The 23,433-nt window shown below is 36.1% G+C and overlaps 1 protein-coding gene across 1 annotated transcript in view; it reads left to right on the plus strand.

Moving 5' to 3' along the window:
* Window positions 1-23,433, plus strand: part of LOC123566370 (transducin-like enhancer protein 3-B) — a 71,773-nt gene that overhangs the window by 20,642 nt on the left and 27,698 nt on the right. Inside the window, exons 4-7 of the mRNA XM_053549946.1 lie at window positions 6,326-6,388; window positions 7,326-7,400; window positions 8,150-8,330; window positions 12,039-12,052. Of these exons, the coding sequence (XP_053405921.1) occupies window positions 6,326-6,388; window positions 7,326-7,400; window positions 8,150-8,330; window positions 12,039-12,052 (333 nt within the window). The remainder of the gene's footprint in view (window positions 1-6,325; window positions 6,389-7,325; window positions 7,401-8,149; window positions 8,331-12,038; window positions 12,053-23,433) is intronic.

The following is a 23,433-nucleotide window of genomic DNA, read 5'->3' on the forward strand; positions in this document are numbered from 1 at the left end:
TCGACCATCTTTGTGAAGTCTACATTTGCTTGTTTCACTTCCGATCGAACAGTCCAGTTAAGGTATGGTTTTGAAAGGCAGTGAGATTTTTGACTGAAACAAAATGAATGACAGTGAGAAACAGTAAAGGTCAAGTTTGGGGTAAAGTCAGTGGATCGTGAATAATCTTGAGTAATGCATACCACTGAATTGAATAATACCATTTATCAGGAATATAACTATGTATTAAATGGTCCAGAATGTTATGTGGTGTTGTACAGTATGAATTAGTGGTTTATCTTGGCCGTATTTGTGATAAATTACTGGACGAACAAATCAATAAAAGTCTGGTCAGTCGAGTACTGACTCCTGTGAAAGGCCAATTAATCAGCAGCTGGACATGTAGCCATTTACTGTCATGTTTTCCCTCCAAAACCTCCCTAATCTTGGTGTTAAGAGAGTGTGAAATTTCATTCAAAGTTGAGTGACAAGGGTGCAGCACCCTGCTGGCTCTCTCAGCCCAGGAAATCCTTGTTTAATGTGATCGGTGTGTAATCCAATCATTGCGTGCTCCCACTGGGTGCTACCATTTGATATTGCTGAAGCAGAACCACTTCCATGCTGCCCCCTTGTGGGAGCCTCTCTTTCAATCCAGTTTAATGGGGGAGGATAATTAGAGAGTGCAGAAGTAACACAGGGCCTTGTGACTTCTGATTAGAAACTTGTCTGTGTTGATTGGAAACTGAGATTAAGTAGAAAGCCAGTGGAAGTCTGTTTCTATGTTGACACTAATTTTGCATCAGACCAAAGAGATGTTGGACAAAGGATTTGGGGAAGAAATGTGTGAACATATATTTTATCAATATTCATTATCACATTATTTTTCCAGAATATTGCTATCTGCCTATTGTTGATCATCCCTCTAGTTCAGAAAGATATCACACCAGTCCATGAGGCAATTAACATCTAATTGGAGTGTAATATATGCAAATTGATAGCTAGGCTTTCAGGTGTGTTCTTGAGTGGATTATATGTAAGGAAACAAAAGGTCTAGGTAGTGTGGCACAGGTAAGCCTTACGCTGAGTCTGCTGCCATTTAGCCAGGAAAAATAGGACTAAAATACAAGACAAAAAAACAAGGAAGAGAATATTGGAATTGTGTAGAAACCTTTGGCATACCAGGGATAAACGAGTGTCCATTCCAATCAGCTTGATGAGCTCATCAGCCGACTTCAGAAATGAATTCAGTTATCTAATTACTCTCAGCCCCAGTGAAGACACACTAATAGAATACAGATTCATACCAAATCTAACGTTCCAGTCTGTCTTTTTACACATTTTTACATCGCACAAGGGTGGTATAAATGTTTGGAGGTGTTAATGATTTTTTGTTCAGATTCTTCAAACATTATCACAGCTATTGTCACCTTTCTTTTTATTGGCACCATCATATAACAACAACAACAACAAAAGCACAATGAATCAGAAATCATTATCAGCACAATCGGGTGATCTTTTGTTAGTTTTATAAAGCCAATATTTAGGTAATTCATATAAATTGTTGTAAGCAAGAGAATGTCATTCTCATCCATCAGATGTTCGTCAAAAACCTCTGATTTATTTCTGTCGTTTATTTGGTGAGCATGCGCACTCGTAATTAGTACCGGGAGAAGTTTCAGCCAATCAATGTTCGCCACTATTTGGCACGCCGAATTGAAATTTCAAACAATATATAAGCAAGGTAGTTGCTAACGACGGATCAAGACGATATTCCGTTATTGCGATTAATAAAGATTTATTTCTGTTATTTGATGTTAAGAAATTTACCTGAAGAAATAATAATATTCCTCGTAAGTCGGCATCGATATGAAAGGACGCGGTCACGCTTTTCACGGACGATTTTGATTGGTTCGCTACATTTTGTCGCAAAACAACGCTGATTGGCTGAAACGTTTTACCTGTAATGTAACCAAACCACAAATATCGGCGAAATGTGCCAGAGGTATGCGAGGCATACCTCTGGTATGCGAGAATGGAGAATGTGGGCTTATGGGATACTACCATAATGTTTGTATTTCTTTTTGTAACCATCAGTTCCTTTCTTTCACCTGCTGCAATATACCCACTATGAAACTGTTTTGCTTATTCTACTGACCCTGTATTTGTATTGTTGTTTTCAGTTTCATTTATTCTCCCTACCAGGTGCCAGCGCAAACCACCATCATTTATCTACTGGCCTTGGTACTTGGTCACTGTATTGATATTGATGATTTGAACTTCATTTTATCCTCAACAGAAAACACCCACCATGTAGCTGTGCCGTTTATCCTTCCAATCTGAATGCCAGTAGAAAACACCCACCATGAAGCTTTGCTGTTTATACTCCCTTTTTGTGAGGCCAGCAAAAAACCCCAACCATGAAGCTGTGCCGTTTATCCACCCCACGTAGATGCCAGTAGAAAACACCCACCATGACACTGTGCCGTTTATCCTTCCAAACCCAATGCCAGTAGAAAACACCCACCATGAAGCTGTGCCATTTCCCTTCCCCACCTAGACGCCAGCAGAAGATGCCAACCATGAAGCTGTGCTGTTCAACCTCTCCTTTATGATGCCTCCAGAAAACGCCCACTATGAAGCTGTGCTGTTCATCCTCCCACCTAGATGCCAATAGAAAACACCCACCATGAAGTTGTGCTGTTTATCCTCCTACCTGGATGCCAACAGAAAACACCGACCATGAAGCTGTGCCGTTTGTCTGCCCCACGTCTGTGCCAGCAGAAAACACTGACCGCATGAAGCTGTCTGTACTGCCAACCCTGGTACCCGGCTTCTATATTTATATCAATGGTTTCAACATCATTAATTTTTTCATCCACTCCAGTGTGATGCTACCCGTAACACCTGAGCTGTTTGCTGACCCCGGAACTCTTGCTTCTGTGTTTGTATTGATATTTTTAACTTCCCTTTACTTTCTGATGTACTTGTTTTACAAGCAATTTTGTGCTTATTAGGAAATCATCCGGACATTATTGATTGCCGGCTGTCCAAAATGGCAGCCTTTGGTGATAAAATGCTCAAGTGTTTTATTTCTGTGTTTAGCCGTGTACTTGTGCAAATAGGCTTTCAAGCACAATGGGAGATTTTAGGATCAATTGGTGAAGGAAAATATTGCCTCCTAGACTTGGGCAAATGAAAAACAATTTGATCTTTATTTGTTCAACAAATATTTATTTTGGAATAAGAATACCAGCTTTGTTTGGATAAGATGTTTAATCAACATTTCATGAAAACAGGGTCAGTCGTAGATTATTTTAGAAATTTAATGCTTTGAAATATATGAAAATTCAAGCTTTTGTTTGAATAAGAGTAATCTTGACATTTCAAAAAAATTTGCAAATTAAATAAAATGTGGCAAACTGTCCTTAGTGAAAATAAAATTTTGTTTGAACTATATTCTTTTCAATACGCAAACATTTTTGGTTCACTTAAAGCAAAAATGTTCTTGTCATGGTTTGTCTGTTTATACAACCATTCGACCCATCTGTCTGTAAATACTTATTTTATGATTGCCATAGCAACCTCAATTATTTTAATAAAATTTAAGATTTTGTCTGGAAGTTGAATTTTGAAAGCCTCAATAAAATTCCTGTGTTCAATAAACTAGAAATTTAGCGATGTCATATACTTTTTAAAGACGCAAGCATAAAACTTGCTTTTCTGGTGTATATAAAGGTGGAAGTATCCTTTAATCGATTGATATCCATTTAACCTTTACCCTGCTAAATTGTTAAAATGGACTGGTCCATCGTTCAATTTGGGCAATACCATTTATTATTCGAAGGTGTGTTCACTGAAAATTTACTGACTGAATAGCGAACAGTGCAAACCATGATCAGCCACAGATGTGCATGCTGATCTTGGTCTGCACTGATCTCAAATGTAGAATCACTTGTCGGCAGCAGGCTGAAGGTTAATATGTACAAATGAGCAAGACAGTCAGCGTCTAAGCAAGCCAGTCAATGTCGCTTTTCATTTATGAACTTTAACCTGTCACATCTCTCATTAATATTCATTATGTGATGAGCATGCATTGTGATTTCCCCGTGGAACTATTGGCATTCTCCACTATAGACAATCATGCCTCCAGTGACTTGGAGGAAAATTGCATATTCTTTATTTCTTCCACAAACTTATTCCTTCCTCCTTGAGGCAGTCTCACAAGTTTATTGCTTCATATGTGATATCATCAGGTTCTCGTTAACCTCTCAAGGTCATAGCATGTCAGTCATTACGATTAATAAGTCAAATTAATAAATGAACAGTACATGAGCCGTGCCATGAGAAAACCAACATAGTGGCTTTGCGACCAGCATGGATCCAGACCAGCCTGCGCATTCGCGCAGTCTGGTCAGGATCCATGCTGTTCACTTTCAAAGCCTTCTGCAATTAGAGAAACTGTTAGCGAACAGCATGGATCTTGACCAGACTGTGCAGATGCGCAGGCTGGTCTGGATCCATGCTGGTCGCAAAGCCACTATGTTGATTTTCTTATGGCACAGCTCACGTAGATGTTTTACAGTTCTAAGCTGTTTCACTATATCTAAATTGGCTCCGGTTATTGTCCTCTTGAAGATTTTTAGTAGCTCGTCTGGACCAAAGTCACAGTCAACACTAAATAAGTTCCAAATGTTCCGGCAAAGATCTTCGAGCTGGAGTGGAGTACATACTATTTATTGAACAGGAGTGAACAAGTCCTAGTTTAAAGTTACATAGTATTACACTATTTACATAAAAACAGCATTTCATCGTCATCATCATTATCTTCATTTCCATCAGTAACAGAAGCAAAAACTAATTTTAAAAGCAGCTCCAGTATTTCTTGATTCAGAAATGATTTAAAACAGTTTCATTATAGGTACAAAAAAATATGCACATAATCATTCCAAGAGATAGCGGATCATTGTAGAAAAAAAGTCATATCTAGAAGAGGAAAAAGTATGCATCAGCAAGGAATGTCGAAGATATCTATTAATAAATCTCTCTTCCAGTTTGATTCACTATCGATTTCAAATCCAAATCATATTAGAAATTGTAATGCATTTGTGTTAGATTTCCAGCTGATTAACTAGAGTCGGTCCTGGTTTATGATGAGCACGATAGTCAGCGAATTAATTGCATCAATTTAAGACGGCAACGCTGACAAAGGATCGAGAGTTGGGATGTTAAAGCGTGCTTCGACATTCAATACCAAGATTTTACTGTCGTAAAGGGAATATTATCTTTTTATTGAATCTTCTGAGAATATCCAAATATGGTCAAATGATGTTTTTTTTTGTATGTTTGATTTTCCACCGCGAGTTTTTGTTTAACCGGTAACCAAGTCTTGCATTTTTAGTTCTGTCGTTTTTGCAGTTTTGAATATATAATTAAGAAGGAAGATACGAACTACATTTATGAAATGTGGTTATGAAAGTAAATTCATTTTTGACATTATAATAAGCGGTTTTAAAAGTCAAACTATTATAAGGTTATTTGGTCTTGTCATTGAATGAATAAAATTTACATAAAATCAAGTACATTGTGATCATGTAATTATAAAGTAACATCAGTTATATTGTTTTCTCAAATGCAATTATACTTTTAAATATCTGCTTGAAGTTTATTCCCTTTTATACCTTTGAGGGTTTTTTCCCCTTTGTTTGGAAAGAAAGAAGTATGTAGAGCTGGCTTTGAGACATTCCTGTATATTTTATATGTTAGCTTCAGCTATAATAACTGTGCCATCTGCGTATGGGTGTTGATAAATATTGTCCTAGTCCATTCTTCTTTTTAAACATGTACATCACGTCTGGGAATTACAGGACTGTTCCTGATTTCATGCTTATGACTGCCAGAAGTTCCCTATGTAACTGCATTAAAAACGGTGATTTTAGGGCTATCTTACATGCCTGCCTGGGTAAGATGGGGTTTTCCCTACCCTGAGGGACAGTGTGGAATGGAAAACCCGAGCGGTAGGGAGGTATTTTATCCAAGCTGTCCCGAGGGTTTGAAAAACAGCTGTCTTACATAGGCAGACACGTTAGATCATTTTTCTTGCCTATCACATTCAAAATAGACCAATACTTTCCCCGCTAGGTAGGCAAGAATGTGTTTTTTCAGGCTTCTGATTTGTGACTGAATTCCAGGCCTTTTTAAGTACCATTACCTGTTAAGTTTTTGCCACACAGATGTCTTCCGTAAACATTTCTTGTACAGAGCAGGTTGAGCAAATATTCAAAACAAAGAAATTTATATTTCATTAATAAAAGTATTGTGTTAAATCTGTTTTCTTTTGTTTTTTCAGACTGAAATTGCGAAGAGATTAAATGCAATTTGTGCTCAAGTGATACCGTTCCTGTCCCAAGAGGTAAAGTATCATTACATAATCAATACAACCATTGTAATGTACAGTTGCTATATGAGTAGTATTGTATTCAGCTAAATTATTCATTCTTCCATATTTAGTCTCATAATTCCATATTGTACTATCATTTGAATTAATAAAGTTTGTAAATGCTTTATTTTCAGTGAGCAAGCTTGTCTGAAACTTCGAGGAAATATTTTCCTTCTGTAGAATCTGCATAAATTCAACATTTTGATAGATTTCGTTTCATTAAATTTAAATATAGTGCAAAAATGATACATAAATAGTGCAGAAGTGGTGAAAAATAGTACAAAAATAGTAGTAAAATCATGCAAAAATTATAAGCGCCCAATAAAACAACTGTAAGGTCATCCCTTACAAGTGTCACATATTGATTTTACAATATTTGAGATTCCTTCCTTTTCTTTGAAAGAACTGCCCCTTAATACTGGTATATAGATTTCTTACCGAATAATGCTATATATCTGTAATGGACTGTTCCATCTTCCAATTTGGGCAGTACCATTTATAATTTGAAGGGGTGTTTACTGAAAATTTACTGACTGAATAGCGAACAGTGTAGACCATGATCAGACTGTACGTATGTGGAAGCTGATCTTGGTCTACACTGGACGCAAAGGCATAATCAGTCGTGTCCAGCATGGTAAGGGTTAAGGTATCTAGAATAATAATACTGTTACTTGCATATTGGGACAGAATGTTGTACAGTGTATGTCAACTTAACATTAAGGAGCCCAAGGTTGATATACTAAGTCTTATCTTTTAGACTGGACACCTGACACTTCACCTTAACTAAATACCTTCTGTGGAGCTAGTTCGAGTTAATGATGGTTAAAGGTGACATTATAGTGAACAATATAAACAGACTGGTAAAAATCTCTATATTTGTTATTGTCATTTATATCTTTTTGCATTTCAGCATCAACAGCAGGTGGCAGCAGCCGTGGAGAGAGCAAAACAAGTCACAATGACAGAACTTAATGCTATTATAGGGGTATGTTGTTGTCCACACACATTCTCCTAGTTGCCATTTTACATACAGTTGGAACTAGAATTCGCTTATCTCAAAATTTCACTTATCTTAAAGACAGTTTCATGTCCTGTTCCGAAAACAAGACTAGTGCACAAAATACAATTTCAAGTTGAATTTCGGTTATTTCAAAGTAAAACGATCAGTCTCATGGAATTCAAGATACTGAGTTTCAACTGTATATAGACATCAATGTGTGATCTTTTTTCTGTATCAGGGTTGTTGGTTCATTTCTTGTGGGGTAGTGGGGCGGGGGGTTGATGTTGTTGTTGTTGTTTTTGAAAATCTTAAATCTAGGTGGAAGTTCATTAAAGTTCAAGGAAGGCTTCATAAGCATTGTAACAACTTCTACATGTAAAAATACTGGCCATGAAAACCTTTTAAATGACATATATATTGTATCTGAATCTTGCTAAATAAAGCTGCAGTTCACAAAATACCCTGCTACGGATTTGGTGACTTAAACATTAGCTATGTATATTATGGGTAGCCAATAATCTGTATATGGAAAATTACATTTGCAAGAAACAAACTGTAGGCATATTTGTGCTACAGTGCTTGTGACTCCAAGCATTCTAGTCAGAAATCAAGTTTGTATCCTGTAATAATTTAGGTAATTTGAACCATTATAACGTTATATGGACCCAGTGTAATGATGTTTTATCGACTCAGTTTAATCTAACAACAAAGAATTGTCTTTTTTGTTACTGTAGCAACAGATGCAAGCACAACATCTTCCACATGCTGCACATGCCCCGCCTATTCCAATGGGACCACACCCAGCAGGACTACAGCCTCCCGGGCTTCCTGTATCTAGTGCAGCTGGTATGGGCCTTCTGGCACTGGGACCCGGCTACGCCCAGCAGCATGTTAGCTCCCTGAAGGAGGACAAAGGTAAAACTGGAAACCAGGGTAGAACTATCTTTTAATAGTATTTTATCTTTTTATTTTGTTTTTCTGTCAATCTGGAGCATGTTTATATTGTAATTCCTTCTTGATATATTAGAGTGAAGGTACTCCTGATCAATTTGAATTATGTAAGAGTTAATACTGCAGCCCATCAGAATTTTAGATTGAATACCACTTTTTAGAATCGGGATTTTTTTTCCGTAAACCAAATTGAACATTGTAATTATTAAGGAGAATGCTTTAGGCTAAATGAGGAAAAAAACATTTGTTAGTGATTGCATTGGCATTTTACAGAGATCTTGTGTTCAAGAAGTTCTTCTCTGGCAGAGAATCCATCATTTCAATCTAATATTTCTAAAATAGATTCTCTCTTTCCCCTGAAAATGGTGTCACCCAAACTAGCCTGATGTGGAAGGAGAGGTTAAGAAATTCAGGCATTGAAGCTCGTCGAAAAGAGAGCATATATTTAACTATACATACTAATTTTCCAGTGGGTCAATGAACTGAGTTTTCCAGTCCTGTCAAAAAATTAAAATAAGTCCAGTCCAGTCAATGAAGTAAGTAAATATAAAGGAAAAAACACCAGTATTATACTGGGATTGAAAGGAGTGGAACTTTCTAAATAGTGTTGTTACGGAAAGGTATTTTTGTAAAATTGATCAGGAGTAGGCTTCTAGCATTTCCTTTACAAACAAGGTTGAGGCTTTTTGATTTAACACCCTGTAAATAAAGTAAATTAAGAGTAATAACCTTGTCTGCTTGAAACATTTCGAAAAGAACGTCCCCGTTAGTCCTCAAGAATTTGATTGACAAAACGTGTCGTATTTACAGCTGTGTCATAGAACATGAGAAAATGTCATATTTACAGCAACTGTTGTTTCACAAAACATGTCTTATTTATAGCTGTGTCACAGAACATCTCAGTACTGGGAAAAATTACAAACATGCAGTCATTACAACTTGTTGTATTTAATCCTCTCTAGGTTCACCTAATGGATCGTCAGCTCTGCGCAGATCCATGTATCCATGGTCAGAAGTTAAGTACCTACATACATTGTAATTCATCATTTTGTATCACAGACTAACAAAGATCTAACACATTGATCAAGTTAACATTATCCTAACCTGTGTTTTCCAACATTTTTCATTTTGGACTATTGTTCATGCTATATACATGCTGAATGCATACATCTGTGGTAATAACCATTTTTGGAACCCAGTCTAGAAATTTGAGCTTCTGATATGTGCTGTTTTTGATGACAGTCTATGAAATGCACCAGTAATAAGGCTCTGTTATGGGAGTTTTAAAGAGACTGGTTCATATTCTGCCTTTGAGACTAATAATGTGTTTTACTTTGTCATGTATATATCAAAAATTGTCAACAAATATAATGTAAGTCTATTTCAAACTCATTTTGGTATTTTTTTGCTAGAATAAGATAAATTTGAGGCAAAAAAAATGAAAATTAAGACTTTTCTACCTGGAATCAGAGAAGCAAGCATGTGGCATGAACAGTAAGTCTAAATGTCGGGTTGTGGTTGTGGTTTATAACTTAGCTGCGAGTCAGAAACCTTTCTGTATCTTTTAGATACAGTATCTAGATACACTTTTCAGCACTTGCTTCCACACAATGTTTCGCCATAGCTACTACATAATATGCCATATATGCACACCAAAATGATACCCTAAAGCTCCCATTAATTTCATATTATTTGTTCTAATATGAATGAATTTTCTTGTGAGAAAGAAGTCTCAGTTTTCAAATAGTTTGTTTGAACCGTTAAAACCATATGTGATATTACAGTAATTCAGTACTAGCACTGCACAGCTATTTCTATGGAAACAAGAGTAGTTTGTCAGTACGACCTTCGACTGGTGGAAAACATATATAAAGTGATGCCATTCTGACTAGCCTTAAATCTGTTATTGTTATGGTGAAAGCAGACTTTCTTGTCTACCTAGTGGGCAAAGTATACTTTTGTCTGATCACTTGTGATGGATGGATAGATATCCTTGTCTTTCCCTAGGAAAAAAATCTTGTTCAAAATAGTGTGCATTTAAGTGAAATCACTTATTATAGTCCTATAATGATGTCACTAACTATGTATACACTGCCAGGAAATACACTAACCTATTTGTTGTTTCGTTCTTTTATTGAATATGATAGGCAAGAAAATTGACATAACATGTCTGCCTGTGAATGACAGCTGTTTTCCCAACCCTCTGGACAGCATGGATAAAAAACCTTGGAAAGCTCAAATATGAAATGCAGAAATTTACAATTATAATGTTACTAAGAGTGAAAAAAAAAAAGTTGTTATTGAAATTAGTCAACTTAAAGATCTGACTTTAACCTAATACAGAGAACAGTTACAATATGTTTTACTGCTGAACACCACAAAGTAACGTTATTTTTAATGTACATACATTCTTTGTGTCTGTTCCATGTCTTCTTAACATGCTGGGAAGATTTTCATAAAACTTAGACGAGTCATTGACCTCATCAAAATGATGGCAGAGCACACAACCCAGGTCACTAGGTCCAAGGTTAAAGTCACAGTGGTCAAAGGTCATGGTCACAACTTCCTCCATTTCAAACTTTTACTGATAGTTCTACTCTCGCCATTTTACATTTTCTGAAATATCAGATTTTCAGAGACAGTCACATCGGGAACTATTTCTCTACTTAGAATAGAAATAGTGATATCTTTATACTTTATTAACAACAAAGCCTTAAATTTTTTTTCTTCTTTCATTGTCAATTTTCAGGATTTTGTTTCAGTTAGAACTTGATACTTCCTACTTTTAACATTAAAAGATGCACACCCTATTTTTGATATGAAAGTTTTAGAAATGATATTCTGTGATAAATACAACATATTGTGATAGCAGTTTTCATGAATAGCAAAATAGCGCAAGGGAAATTTAAATTTCAGTTGGGTTTTTTTTTTGCGGGTGATGTATTTAAATGCTAGAATAGGATGCATGCAATATGTTCTAGTTAAAATAGATATATTACTGGTCTTCTGTGTCTTTTATCTTCATTTCCATGTTTCTGTTTATTGTACTGCATGTATTTTTTTTAAAGTATGTTTTTGTACATTGTATATAACTTTAAAGTTTTTATAGATAAAACTTTTTGTGTTTGTGTTGTTGTTTTTACCATTAAATTTAAAAAAAATGTAGAATTGTAACAGATGTTGATGCATTAGACATGGATAACCTACCTGTTAGTGTGTGTCCTGATCCGGCTTATGTACATATGTACCTATTTATCAAATTCTCATCTTCAGCCGTCTTAATAACTTACATGAGCAAATGTTTTGACTATTAGTTGACTATTTTGTAACTTCATAATTGAGCCGCACCATGAGAAAACCAACATAGTGACTTTGCGACCAGCATGGATCCTGACCAGGCTGTGCATCCGCACAGTCTGGTCAAGATCCATGCTGTTCGCTAACGGTTTCTCTAATTGCCATAGGCTTTGAAAGCAAATAGCATGGATCCTGACCAGACTGCGTGGATGCACAGGCTGGTCTGGATCCATGTTGGTTGCAAAGGCGCCATGTTGGTTTTCTCCTGACGTGGTTCATGTTTTATGTTTGCTACATTTTGCATTTCGGCTATGGTACATGAAATAGGTATAATGTGTATGCAAAATGTTAATGATCTGTTATTTCTGTTTACAGGTGAAGACAAGCATGTGAGTATAAAGTTTTCTCGACTGAGTAACTTCTCTAAAAATCTGAGTCTATCTTATTATGTAAAGGATTGCTCTGACACTTATACTGAAGATAATGTTTATTTTCTATACATTGTACATGTCATACATGAGTCTGTACTTGTATATATAGAAGTTCATTATTCTAAGTAATTAACATGGGCTAGAAACAAGCTATAGAGTAGGGGTATATTTTTTCACAAATTTCTAACACTGTGTTGATGTAGGAATTTTGATAGTTAAAGATAGTTAAGATATCTTAGCACCAATGAGTATATATTACCCAATTTCCCTCTATGTACCAATGAATACGTATGCTGAATCTCCGTGTCACTCTGTCTTTTAACCAGTATATAAATTGTGTATTGTATGTGCTGAATGTCCATGCCAGTCAGTACTGTTCACTTACGGTATATGTCACTATGTACTTACTGGTATGTACACTGAAAGTATACTGAATTTCTGTTTCACACTGTCTCTGCTTAGCAGTATGTATACTGAATCTCCATGTCACACTGTTCTTACCAGAATGTGTCTCACAAAAGTCTTATGGATGGCACTGACTTAGTGGTTGACAATGAAGCTCCTGGGAAATGTCTAGTCGGGTTTCAGGTGTTAAACAAAGTTGACAAAGCTAGTATTGCATGAGAACAAGCCAGACTCAATATGTCTTAGGAATTAGATACACTACTTGTCTAGTTTGTTGATAGTAACATGTGTAACAACTGTGCAGTCTATTTAACAACTGTATTTTATTGGGTTGTTTTAACTTCATGTCTGCTTAGTATTTGTTAATACTCCCCATTCATTTAGATTTTTTCTTGCAAAGTTTCCTGTAAACTGCATTGACCCAACAGTGAGAGACACAAGCTGCTTATGCTGTTCTGGGTAGGTTGTCAACAACTAAATGTTGTGCTCTCTGGCTTGACTGGAGAAAAAAGTAGTTCCTGACCTGGTTCAGATGTGTTTATATCCATAGTTAGATTGTCAGTAAATTCACTATTCATACTGTTAATGACCTAGCTCTTGCATTAACCGGAAATAAATTTAGAGCAGATTGTATGAAAAGGTACCTGCTACCATTGTAGATCGCAACTTCCATGGTAAGTTTTATAGCACGGAAATTCAAATTTAGTGGTCATTGACATGATGTAGGCAACTTTAAATTCTATTTTTGTCTTACTGAACATTAATTTACAGAGTGGATTACGGCAGAGAGAAAAAATGGAAATTTTAATACTGATTAGTAAGGTGATTGTGAGGACTTCGGAGCATTTCACTTTATTGGATTGGTCACGGTCAACTGGGTTAGGCCGCATTAACTTGCAGTAAATAGCTCTACCAATATTTATTGCATTAGCAGGGGGATTAACGTAATGCTGAAAAATGAGGGTGCATTGATAGGAAAAGCTACTGTGTTATAAGCTGCTTAGTGAATTATTTCTAATCCGTAATAGCTAGGCTTGATCCCACCTTTGCATACTTGTTCAGTACTTATTGGAAGTTTTTTTTGTGAGAACAGATTTGTAGGCTTATTTAGATATGGGGTCCGTGTTTTATCGGTTAAATGTTTTATATTCTTTTACTTTTCGTCCTTAAATGTTTCAAATTCTTTTACTTTTCATCTTTAAATTTATACAAAAATGTTGTATCACATGGAGAATTTTTAAAATGAAGTAATGTTAAAGAGCTCTAAAGGGAGATAATAGTGTTGGTAAGGGGAGAGTTTGCCAGGCAACTTGATGTTGTTTATCAAGTATCTATTGTCGAGCAGATCAGTGGATGCATTGTTATGCTAATCGCGCCCTCTCTAGCGGATTCATTTTTTTCCTCATGCTAATAATGTAAATCTTGTCATAAAACGTCTTTTAGGGCAGACTTTCAAAATGGACACTTAGGAATACTTCAGACTGGGAACATTGATAGGAAATCGAGCAAACTTGAAACCTGAATGACATGTTTAGACATCAGGAAAAAGATTGTTTACACTTCGCTGAATTTATGAATGTGTGAATTTATACCAGGTGCTATTAGTGTATGAAATGGGGGTATCAAATTCTTTCTATAGCTACACAATATTTGTCAAATGTTTGCTCTTGAATTTGAAAGCAATCAATTTTTTCCTTGAATGATGCCCCTGATAATAGGCTCTTTGAAATCTTTCGCTAGGATAGTGACTGTGCTGGGATGGAACGATTGTCCGTGGAATGAAGCTAAAATTACAAACGAAATAAACAGTTTGTATGAAACAGTTGCATTTAATGTACCATGTTAATGGTGTTTCAATGGCCACATAGATAACGTGATCAATATAATGATTCAACGCTTTGATATTTTATTATAGGCAAAATCAATGATTAAATTGATTTACATAATTTTTTCTCGTTCCATGGATTTTCCCATATGATCACCTAACTGTGACATATAGACGTTGATTATGCCAATATTGGCGATAAATAATATCGTAGAAAACAAGACCGTTGTATTAATATTGCTTTAAAAATTCTGATGGCGAGATTTGGAGACGTTGATGAAAGTTTAATAGACCAATTTGATTACCTATTTACATCACTTGTTATATTTTGCAGTTAATTTCAAATTTCTTTGCAAGACAAGCGACACAGAGAGACTTCATTTTATACAACATCCAAGACGAATGAAAACAATTTTATTAATTTTTCTTATTGATTGATAATGGCGTGGAGTTATTACAATGTTGTCTTTTAATCAACAGACTGTGTATGTAATTATAACTAATTATAGAGAAACTGCAATTTCATAGCCGGTGGATACAGTCTGTATTGCAGTAAGCATCTAGGGTAGTGGGGGTCTAGTGGTTAAGTTTCTGCAGCCGCTCTAACTGGGGGTTTATAGGTTTGAACCACATCGGGGTCATGATCACACCTTATCATATGACACTTGTACTGGTTTTTCCAGGAAGCGGCTTTCATCACAGTCAAGCTAAATTAGATTAGTATACTCCTTAACCCTTAGCCTGCTGGCGGCAGATGATTCTGCCTTTGCGACCAGTGCAGACCAAGATCAGCCTGCACATCCGTGCAGTCTGATCATGGTCTGCACTGTTCGCTATTCAGTCAGTAAAGTTTCAGTGCAAACCCCTTTGAATAATAAATGGTACTGTCCAAATTGAAAGATGGACCAGTCCATTATAGAAATATAACAGGGTAAGGGTTAATAAGAATCTGAGGATTCAGAGCTCTCATCATTTTCACACAATTTAATCATACACATATAAAAGACATTGTGTCTGAAATCATTCGTCCTCCACCTCTGATAATTCATGTGGGGAAGTTGGCAGTTACTTGCAGAGAAAAGGTTTGTACTGGTACAGAATCCAGGAACACTGGTTAGGTTGACTGCCCGCCGTTACGTGACTGAAATACTGTTGAAAAACGGCGTTAAACCCAAAACAAACAAAAAATAATCATACACATTCAAAATGCTCTTGTAAAACCTATACCTGAAGTCTGTTAACAAGTAAATGTGTATATGCATTGTAAGTGAAAATGCCTCTTCATCACAGGAAGAAGGAGATTTAATTAAATACTGGTCAAACTTTAAAGATACGTACTAGCTTTGTTTAGAGATTAACTACATGTGCATTGACAGATATGTTTAGAGATTAACTACATGTGCATTGACAGATATGTTTCTAGGCTTGAAATGATGTTGAAGCCAGGTGTCTGGGGACTATCTCAGGTCGGTTACATTGGAGTAAAAAAATATATATGCCAGTCAAATTCATGTTTTTGTAATAAAAACTTAGATCATTAAAAGAAAGTTTCAAAATCAGAGATAAGACTTCTTTTTGGTTGACTGATATATAGACTGTTGAATTGAATTAGGACTTGGATAACAAATGAGCCGTGTCATGGGAAAACCAACATAGTTGGTGTGCGACCAGCATGGATCCAGACCAGCCTGCGCATCCGCGCAGTCTGGTCAGGATCCATGCTGTTCGCTAACAGTTTCTCCAATTCCAATAGGCTTTAAAAGCGAACAGCATGGAGCCTGACCAGACTGCGCGGATGCGCAGGCTGGTCTGGATCCATGCTGGTCGCACACCCACTATGTTGGTTTTCCCATGGCACGGCTCAAATCGTTACATCTGTGCCCATTTTACAGTATCAAGTATTAGTGTAGACATTTCATTTTCATTTTAAAGCCAAAACAAACTGGTTTCTGAAGTCAGATACGCATATTTTGCAAAAAAAGAAAGAGTGAAAAGAATGAACAGGGAATGTCTCCTGAAAAGCCATGTCCTTTAAAAATTGGCAGGTAACTTAATATACAATAAGATTTAAGTAGTAAGAAGTAATGAGACAATTTAATAAAGGATTAAGTCCAATAAATCATGGCAGAAGTCAGTCAGAAATAGGTATTTTAATTACTCTGTTGTGGTGAACTGATCAATGGACTAGATTACCTGTAAACAATTTACAAGCGAAAAGTCACATGTCATAAGTTATGATTTAATTGATAATCGGTGAAACCTATCGGAGAAATGTTGAACCGGAACAGGCAAGTTGTGTGCTTTTGAGCATTTCATAAAATATACGCCTCGGTCTATTGGGCGCAATTTCATGATCAATTCTTATTGTGGTGTGAAATGTAAATATACTTAGATGTGGTTGTTGATAGTGAAATATTAACCCTGTTTAATCTAGAACTACGCAAATATTGACTCTTCCCCACTATTTACCTTGTTTATATAATGGCTGCCCTCGCTGGGTATACATTCTTGTGTAATGAAAGAATTTTTTCATTTCCATATTTACTTAGTGTGGTGCAGTTTGTGGAAGTGATATATATAACTGCTTTGATGTTTTTAATTCCTTTTAACCCTTTCCCTGTTAAATTTCTATAATGAACTTGTCCATCTTTCAATTTGGATAGTACCATTAGCTGTTAAAAGGGGTGCTTACTGCTTACCAAAAAGGTACTGACTGAATGGCGAACAGTGCAGATCTTGATCAGACTGCACATAGGCTGATCATGATCTACACTGGTCGCAAAGGCAGAATCAGTCACTTCCAGCATGATAAGAGTTAAGATAAAGAAACAAAACAAAAGGAAAAAATCACTATAAGAGAAGGTGTCTAAGGAGAAATGCATTCTATAAGGAAATTATTTTATTCAATTGTTAGTAGATGTACTCTTAAAAAATGTATAATTATATATGTCAGTGTAGAAAATTTTAGTTATAAATGCAGTAACATTACTTAGATAGTGATGACTGAAGTAGGGGGAAAAATGGAGTATGCTGAAATTATACATTGTATTTTGCTAAATATTAGTCATTCAGCTATTTGCATAAAATACCATTTACTTCCATGTATTTGCAGGTTACACTTAATTAATCGATGGCCTGTATAAAATGCCTGTTTTCACAATTTACAAATGCATAACAGTGTGAGCTGTTAGAACATGTCTGCTTCAAGGCAGTGGTGCTGTGGGGGTGGGTGGTGATGATGTTGATAATGATGATGATGATGATGATGATGATGATGATGACAATGGAGATGTCATCTCTGTTCAGTTAAAGGAAGATTTTTATGTTGCCATGGTTTACTATAAGACCCCCCGTCGCTTCCACCCCCCCTCCCCCACCCCCCCACAACACACACACATTACTTAGTTCAGGAGTATTCCCCCAAATTAAACAACGTTCTTGGCAATTTTCAGTAGTACATGTACTGAAATGTTTATTTTGCGGCACCCATGGACAGTAAGTCAATAATGTTTTTTAATAAAGTTTGAAACGTGTTAAAAATCGCTATTACTTGATGAGTGTGGTAGATTGTATGGCATGAAAGCTGTTTGATTTCGTATCTGTTATATTTTAGATGGCAGTTTGTCCTGCAAACACAATATGCAATATCTGTTATGAGACTGGTAAACAGGACAATGTTTGAACACTCCTTGTACAAATAGATCCAGGCAAACTTAACATTAGTCTATATTTACTGTGAGCAAACAGAAAAAAGATTACATTCTGTCCCTTGTTTAATTGCTCTCAAGTTGCTGGTCATTAAAGGCATTGGTTGGGGACTTCACAAGTAACAATTTATTGAACAACATACTTAATGTAATTGTCTGTTTGTTACTGTCGGACTGTAGTATGACTCGGTTCTACGTCTGTTTGTCATTGACTGTAGCATGACTCAGTTCTATGTCTATTTATCATTGACTGTAACATGACTCTGTTCTATGTCTGTTTCTCATTGACTGTAACATGACACAGTTCTATGTTTATTTGTCATTGACTGTAGCATGACACGGTTCTATGTCTATTTATAATTGACTGTAGCATGACTCGATTCTATGTCTGTTCTATGTTTATTTGTCATTGACTGTAGCATGACTCAGTTCTATGTCTATTTATCATTGACTGTAGCATGACACGGTTCTATGTCTGTTTGTCATTGACTGTAGCATGACTCGATTCTATGTCTATTTATCATTGACTGTAGCATGACACGGTTCTATGTCTGTTTGTCATTGACTGTAGCATGACTCGGTTCTATGTCTGTTTGTCATTGACTGTAGCATGACACGGTTCTATGTTTATTTGTCATTGACTGTAGCATGACTCAGTTCTATGTCTATTTATCATTGACTGTAGCATGACTCGATTCTATGTCTGTTTCTCAATGACTGTAGCATGACACGGTTCTATGTTTATTTGTCATTGACTGTAGCATGACTCAGTTCTATGTCTATTTATCATTGACTGTAGCATGACACGGTTCTATGTTTATTTGTCATTGACTGTAGCATGACTCAGTTCTATGTCTATTTATCATTGACTGTAGCATGACACGGTTCCATGTCTGTTTGTCATTGACTGTAGCATGACACGGTTCTATGTCTATTTATCATTGACTGTAGCATGACTCGATTCTATGTCTGTTTGTCATTGACTGTAGCATGACTCTGTTCTATGTCTGTTTCTCATTGACTGTAGCAAGACTCGGTTCTATGTCTATTTATCATTGACTGTAGCATGACTCGGTTCTATGTCTGTTTATCATTGACTGTAGCAAGACTCGGTTTTTAGTATAATGTCCATTTATCATTGACTGTAGAATGACTGGGTTCTATGTCTATTTGTCATTGACTGTAGAATGACTGGGTTCTATGTCTATTTGTCATTGACTGTAGAATGACTGGGTTCTATGTCTATTTGTCATTGACTGTAGAATGAGTGGCTTGGTTTGTCTACTTGTCATTGACTGTAGCACGACTAGGTTGTCTATTTATCATTGATGGTAGCATCACTAAGTTGTCTTTTTGTCATTGACTGTAGCTTAAGTTTGTTGGTTTGTCATTTGTCATTAACCGTAGTTATTGTTATTTAAGCTGTTTTCATTTTCTTTGAGACAAGATATACTTACAACTGCATAATCCAGTTAGATCTGTTGGAGGTCTGGGCGATGGCAGAGACTGAGATGTCACTATTTTAGTCACCATTGTTATAATGTTTTGAAGTACCTCTATATATTGTGTCTTCAACTTATTGGGTTTGTTAAAGGCAATGTTTGTTATTAAGTTATATTACACTTTAATGACAGAAAAAAAAGAAGTAAAGACTTGAAGGGTAAATAATTTCATTAGGTTGATTCATAGTTACTGTTTAATAATTTCTACGTAAAGTAGAAGATGGGAGAACATTAGCGGAGAATAGGTTTTGTATCCGCAATTGTATCTAGAGGTTTATAAGAAGGTTTTATGTAGAATATACTGTCTCATTATTGGCTGGTGAAATGAGGTTTCAAACAATTGATTACTTTATCTTCAGACACTGCCATAGTGGAGGCTTTATATACATAAAATATCTAGATTGTTCCAAGCTATAAAGGTATCATGTTTGCTTAGTAAAGATTCATACAAATAGAGAAGAATTATACCACATCTCCCATGTTTGAATATTGGCCACAGAGGCGAAAGATCAATATTAGAAATTTATATGAAATTTATTTGCATATGTGAAAGCTATATAATTATGTGTTTTTGTCAGCGAGGAGATAAAGCACTATAATGAATGGTTGTTTAAACATTACGTTGATCAATCTTTATTTGCTTTCCTTTTTTAATGTCGTGATTTATGATCTGTGCAGGATTTGTTTGTTGTACTGGAACACGGTGATAAAAACATGGCAAAATTGATAAACTGTTGTTGCATTTAATAAAAATTATGAGGTATTTATGATAAAATAAGCTTCTAGTGTGTTTTTTTGTGTGTGTCTGAGCAGAGCTTTTTTTTTTTTGCAAGAGCAGTTAAATAATAGGCAGATATACTTATCGTAACATGATGTAATTTTGGCAAGTTGAGTTTTATTCTCTGATACCTTTTGATAGGACATCACCATGCTTGGATCAAAGTTTGATAGAACATCTCCATCTGTGGATCACAGTTTCCAGGGGGCCTCCGTGGCCGAGTGGTTAAGGTTGCTGACTTGAAATCATTTGCCCCTCATCGATGTGGGTTCGAGCCTCACTCGGGGCGTTGAAATCTTCGTGTGAGGAAGCCATCCAGCTGGCTTACGGAAGGCCGGTGGTTCTATCCAGGTGCCTGCTCGTGATGAAATGATGCACGGAGGGGCACCTGGGGTCTTCCTCCGCCATTAAAGCTGGATAGTCGCCATATGTTCTATCATGTGTCGGTGCGATGCTAAATCTAAAAAAATACAACAAAAAAACAGTTTCCAGACGAAAATGCTACCTTGCAATTGGTCACTTTCAAAATTGGACAGCAAATCAAATTTTTGAGATTTTAGTCTTGGTTCTTGTAAAAACACAGACTGATCTGCAAACTTTTACAACCTTTTGTAACTTTTACCAATGACCATATTGTTACCCATGACATTCTTATGTCTCTAACCGGAAACCATGATTATCTTCAACAAATTTAAATTCTGAAATATATTATTTACTGTCAAACACAATTTGTCAGCCCTTTCAAAACTTTAAAAGTAAAAAATTTTCTTCAATGAATTCTTATGTTTCTATAAAGATTTTTTTTTCCAAAAAAAAAAATCATCAAATATAACAAAAAATGAAATTTGAAAGATACATATGATAACAGAAAATTTTGTTTTGATAACATAAATTGAAATTTTATCAAAGAAATAAAATAAAGTTGAAACATATGGCAGTGATTGCCTTTTGAATTACTGATATGTAAAACATACAGAAACAACTATCTTTAACCTTTAGCCTGCTGGTGGCAAGTGATTTTGCTTTTTCGACCAGTGCAGACCAAGACCAAGACAGACATGCAGGCTGATCATGGTCTGCACTGTTCGCTGTTCGGTCAGAAAATTTTTAGTGAACACCCCTTTGAATAATAAGTGGTACTGCCAAAATTGAATGATGGACCAGTCCATTTTAGAATTATTGCAGGGTAAAGGTTAAACAAAATGGGTTTCATACTGTAGGCTAAAATTCACGTGCACAAGCTCGGTTGTGTCTTTTAAGGGCTGGTATTGGAATCCACAAATCAACTGGCTTAAAGATAGCAAGAATAAAAAATATTAGAAAATGAATAAATCTGTAATATATGAGCTGTGCCATGGGAAAACCAACATAGTGGCTTTGCAACCAGCATGGATCCAGACCAGCCAGCCTGGTCAGGATCCATGCTGTTCGCTTTCAAAGCCTATTGCAATTAAAGAAACCATTAGCGAACAGCATGGATCCTGACCAGACTGCGCGGATGCGCAGGCTGGTCTGGATCCATGCTGGTCGCAAAGCCACTATGTTGGTTTTCCCATGGCACGGCTCATATCTAGTTGTAATAAACAATCAGATGTGTAGCTAGACCACTATTCAGGCTCAAATTGCTAGGGTAGTTTGGAGACCTTGTGACCCCTGAAAGGTTTTTGTTTAGAAGAGGTAGGAACATTTTTTTGGCTTATCTAGGAGTCAAACAAAATATGTTTTGGAAACAACATTTATGAAAATTATGTTCAGGCCCTGGCCTACAGTATCTTTAGGTTGTATAGCACCATTGGCTAGATATACATATTACGAGCCATTGTAGCATAAAACATAAGATGAATATGCCTTAAAACTGACTTTTGTATAATTGCTACCCGCTTACATGATGAAAAATGACCCGCTGTGCTCGTTCTGGTCGGCGGTGTCTTCGTTCTGGTCGTATATCAAACAGAATATTAATTGAGGGAATATTTAACGGTACACCGAACTCAAGATCAGATGGTGAGATAATGTTATGATAGTCGTGCATGAATAATCATTCGTGAACATAAAAATTACGGCAAACCTACAAATAACTGTCGTAAAACCTGCAATAAGTATTTGGTTTTACCCTGTGGTTTTACAAAATTTTTAACACTTATCTTGACGTCACCATTTAAATCTGTATTTAAGTTAAAATGTTGTTGATCAAACAAATGGTGATAAAACTGAATATAATTTATCTCTTGTTTAATGCGTCTGATTAAAAGTAAAATTACCCATCATTTTATATGTTGCTGTGCTAGTATCCAGTTTCGAGTTTATTAGTTAGGTTTTGGTTATACAGTAGCTTCAGTTAACTGATGCCATACCAATATTCTTGTTGTCTCTTCTGAACCTACAGACAGTCTGTGATATATATGTCGCAGATAATATATTGAATGGTATCGGCCGTGAGTACAGCCTGTCTGTTAGGACCTCAGTGGCCGAGTGGTTATTAATAAGGTCACTGACTTGGAATCACTTGCTTCTCACCGATGTGGTTCAAGCCTCATTCGAGGCGTGCACCATGTGAGGAACCCATGGCTTACGGAATGTTAGTGGTTCTACCCAGGTGCACCCAACTGTGTTGAAATAATACAGTGAGGGGCACCTGGGATCTTCCTCCACCGTATAAACTGGAAAGTCACCATTTGACCATAATAATTGTATCGGTGTGACATTAAACCAAACAGAAAAAAATCCAGTCTATCTGTAATGGGTAGCAGCTATTGAGGGAAAACCTACAAAGATAGTCTGACAGACCAGTAGTTGTAATTTAGAGGTCATTGACCTTTGTTGTTAGCTATAAAGCTTTATGCCTCATAGTGTCCTGTCCGTTTGGAAAAGGAACATAATTAAAATTAAACCAGTTAGTTCTAGTATTAGATGTACTGTAAAAAAAATTTAAAAAATAAACAGAAAATGATTATGTCATTTTTTCCAAGAGTTTTGTTAAGATGGCAGGAAATTGTCTCGCACTAGATTATATTTTTTAGAATCGTATATTCAGGTCTAAATTTGATCATCAGCACCCAAAAGAATATATTGATATGTGTAGTGTTAAGGGAATATATAGGTTCCTGTATTCTGTATTATCG

The sequence above is a fragment of the Mercenaria mercenaria genome, chromosome 8, assembly GCF_021730395.1.
Source record: "Mercenaria mercenaria strain notata chromosome 8, MADL_Memer_1, whole genome shotgun sequence".
Taxonomy (NCBI): Eukaryota; Metazoa; Mollusca; class Bivalvia; order Venerida; family Veneridae; genus Mercenaria; species Mercenaria mercenaria.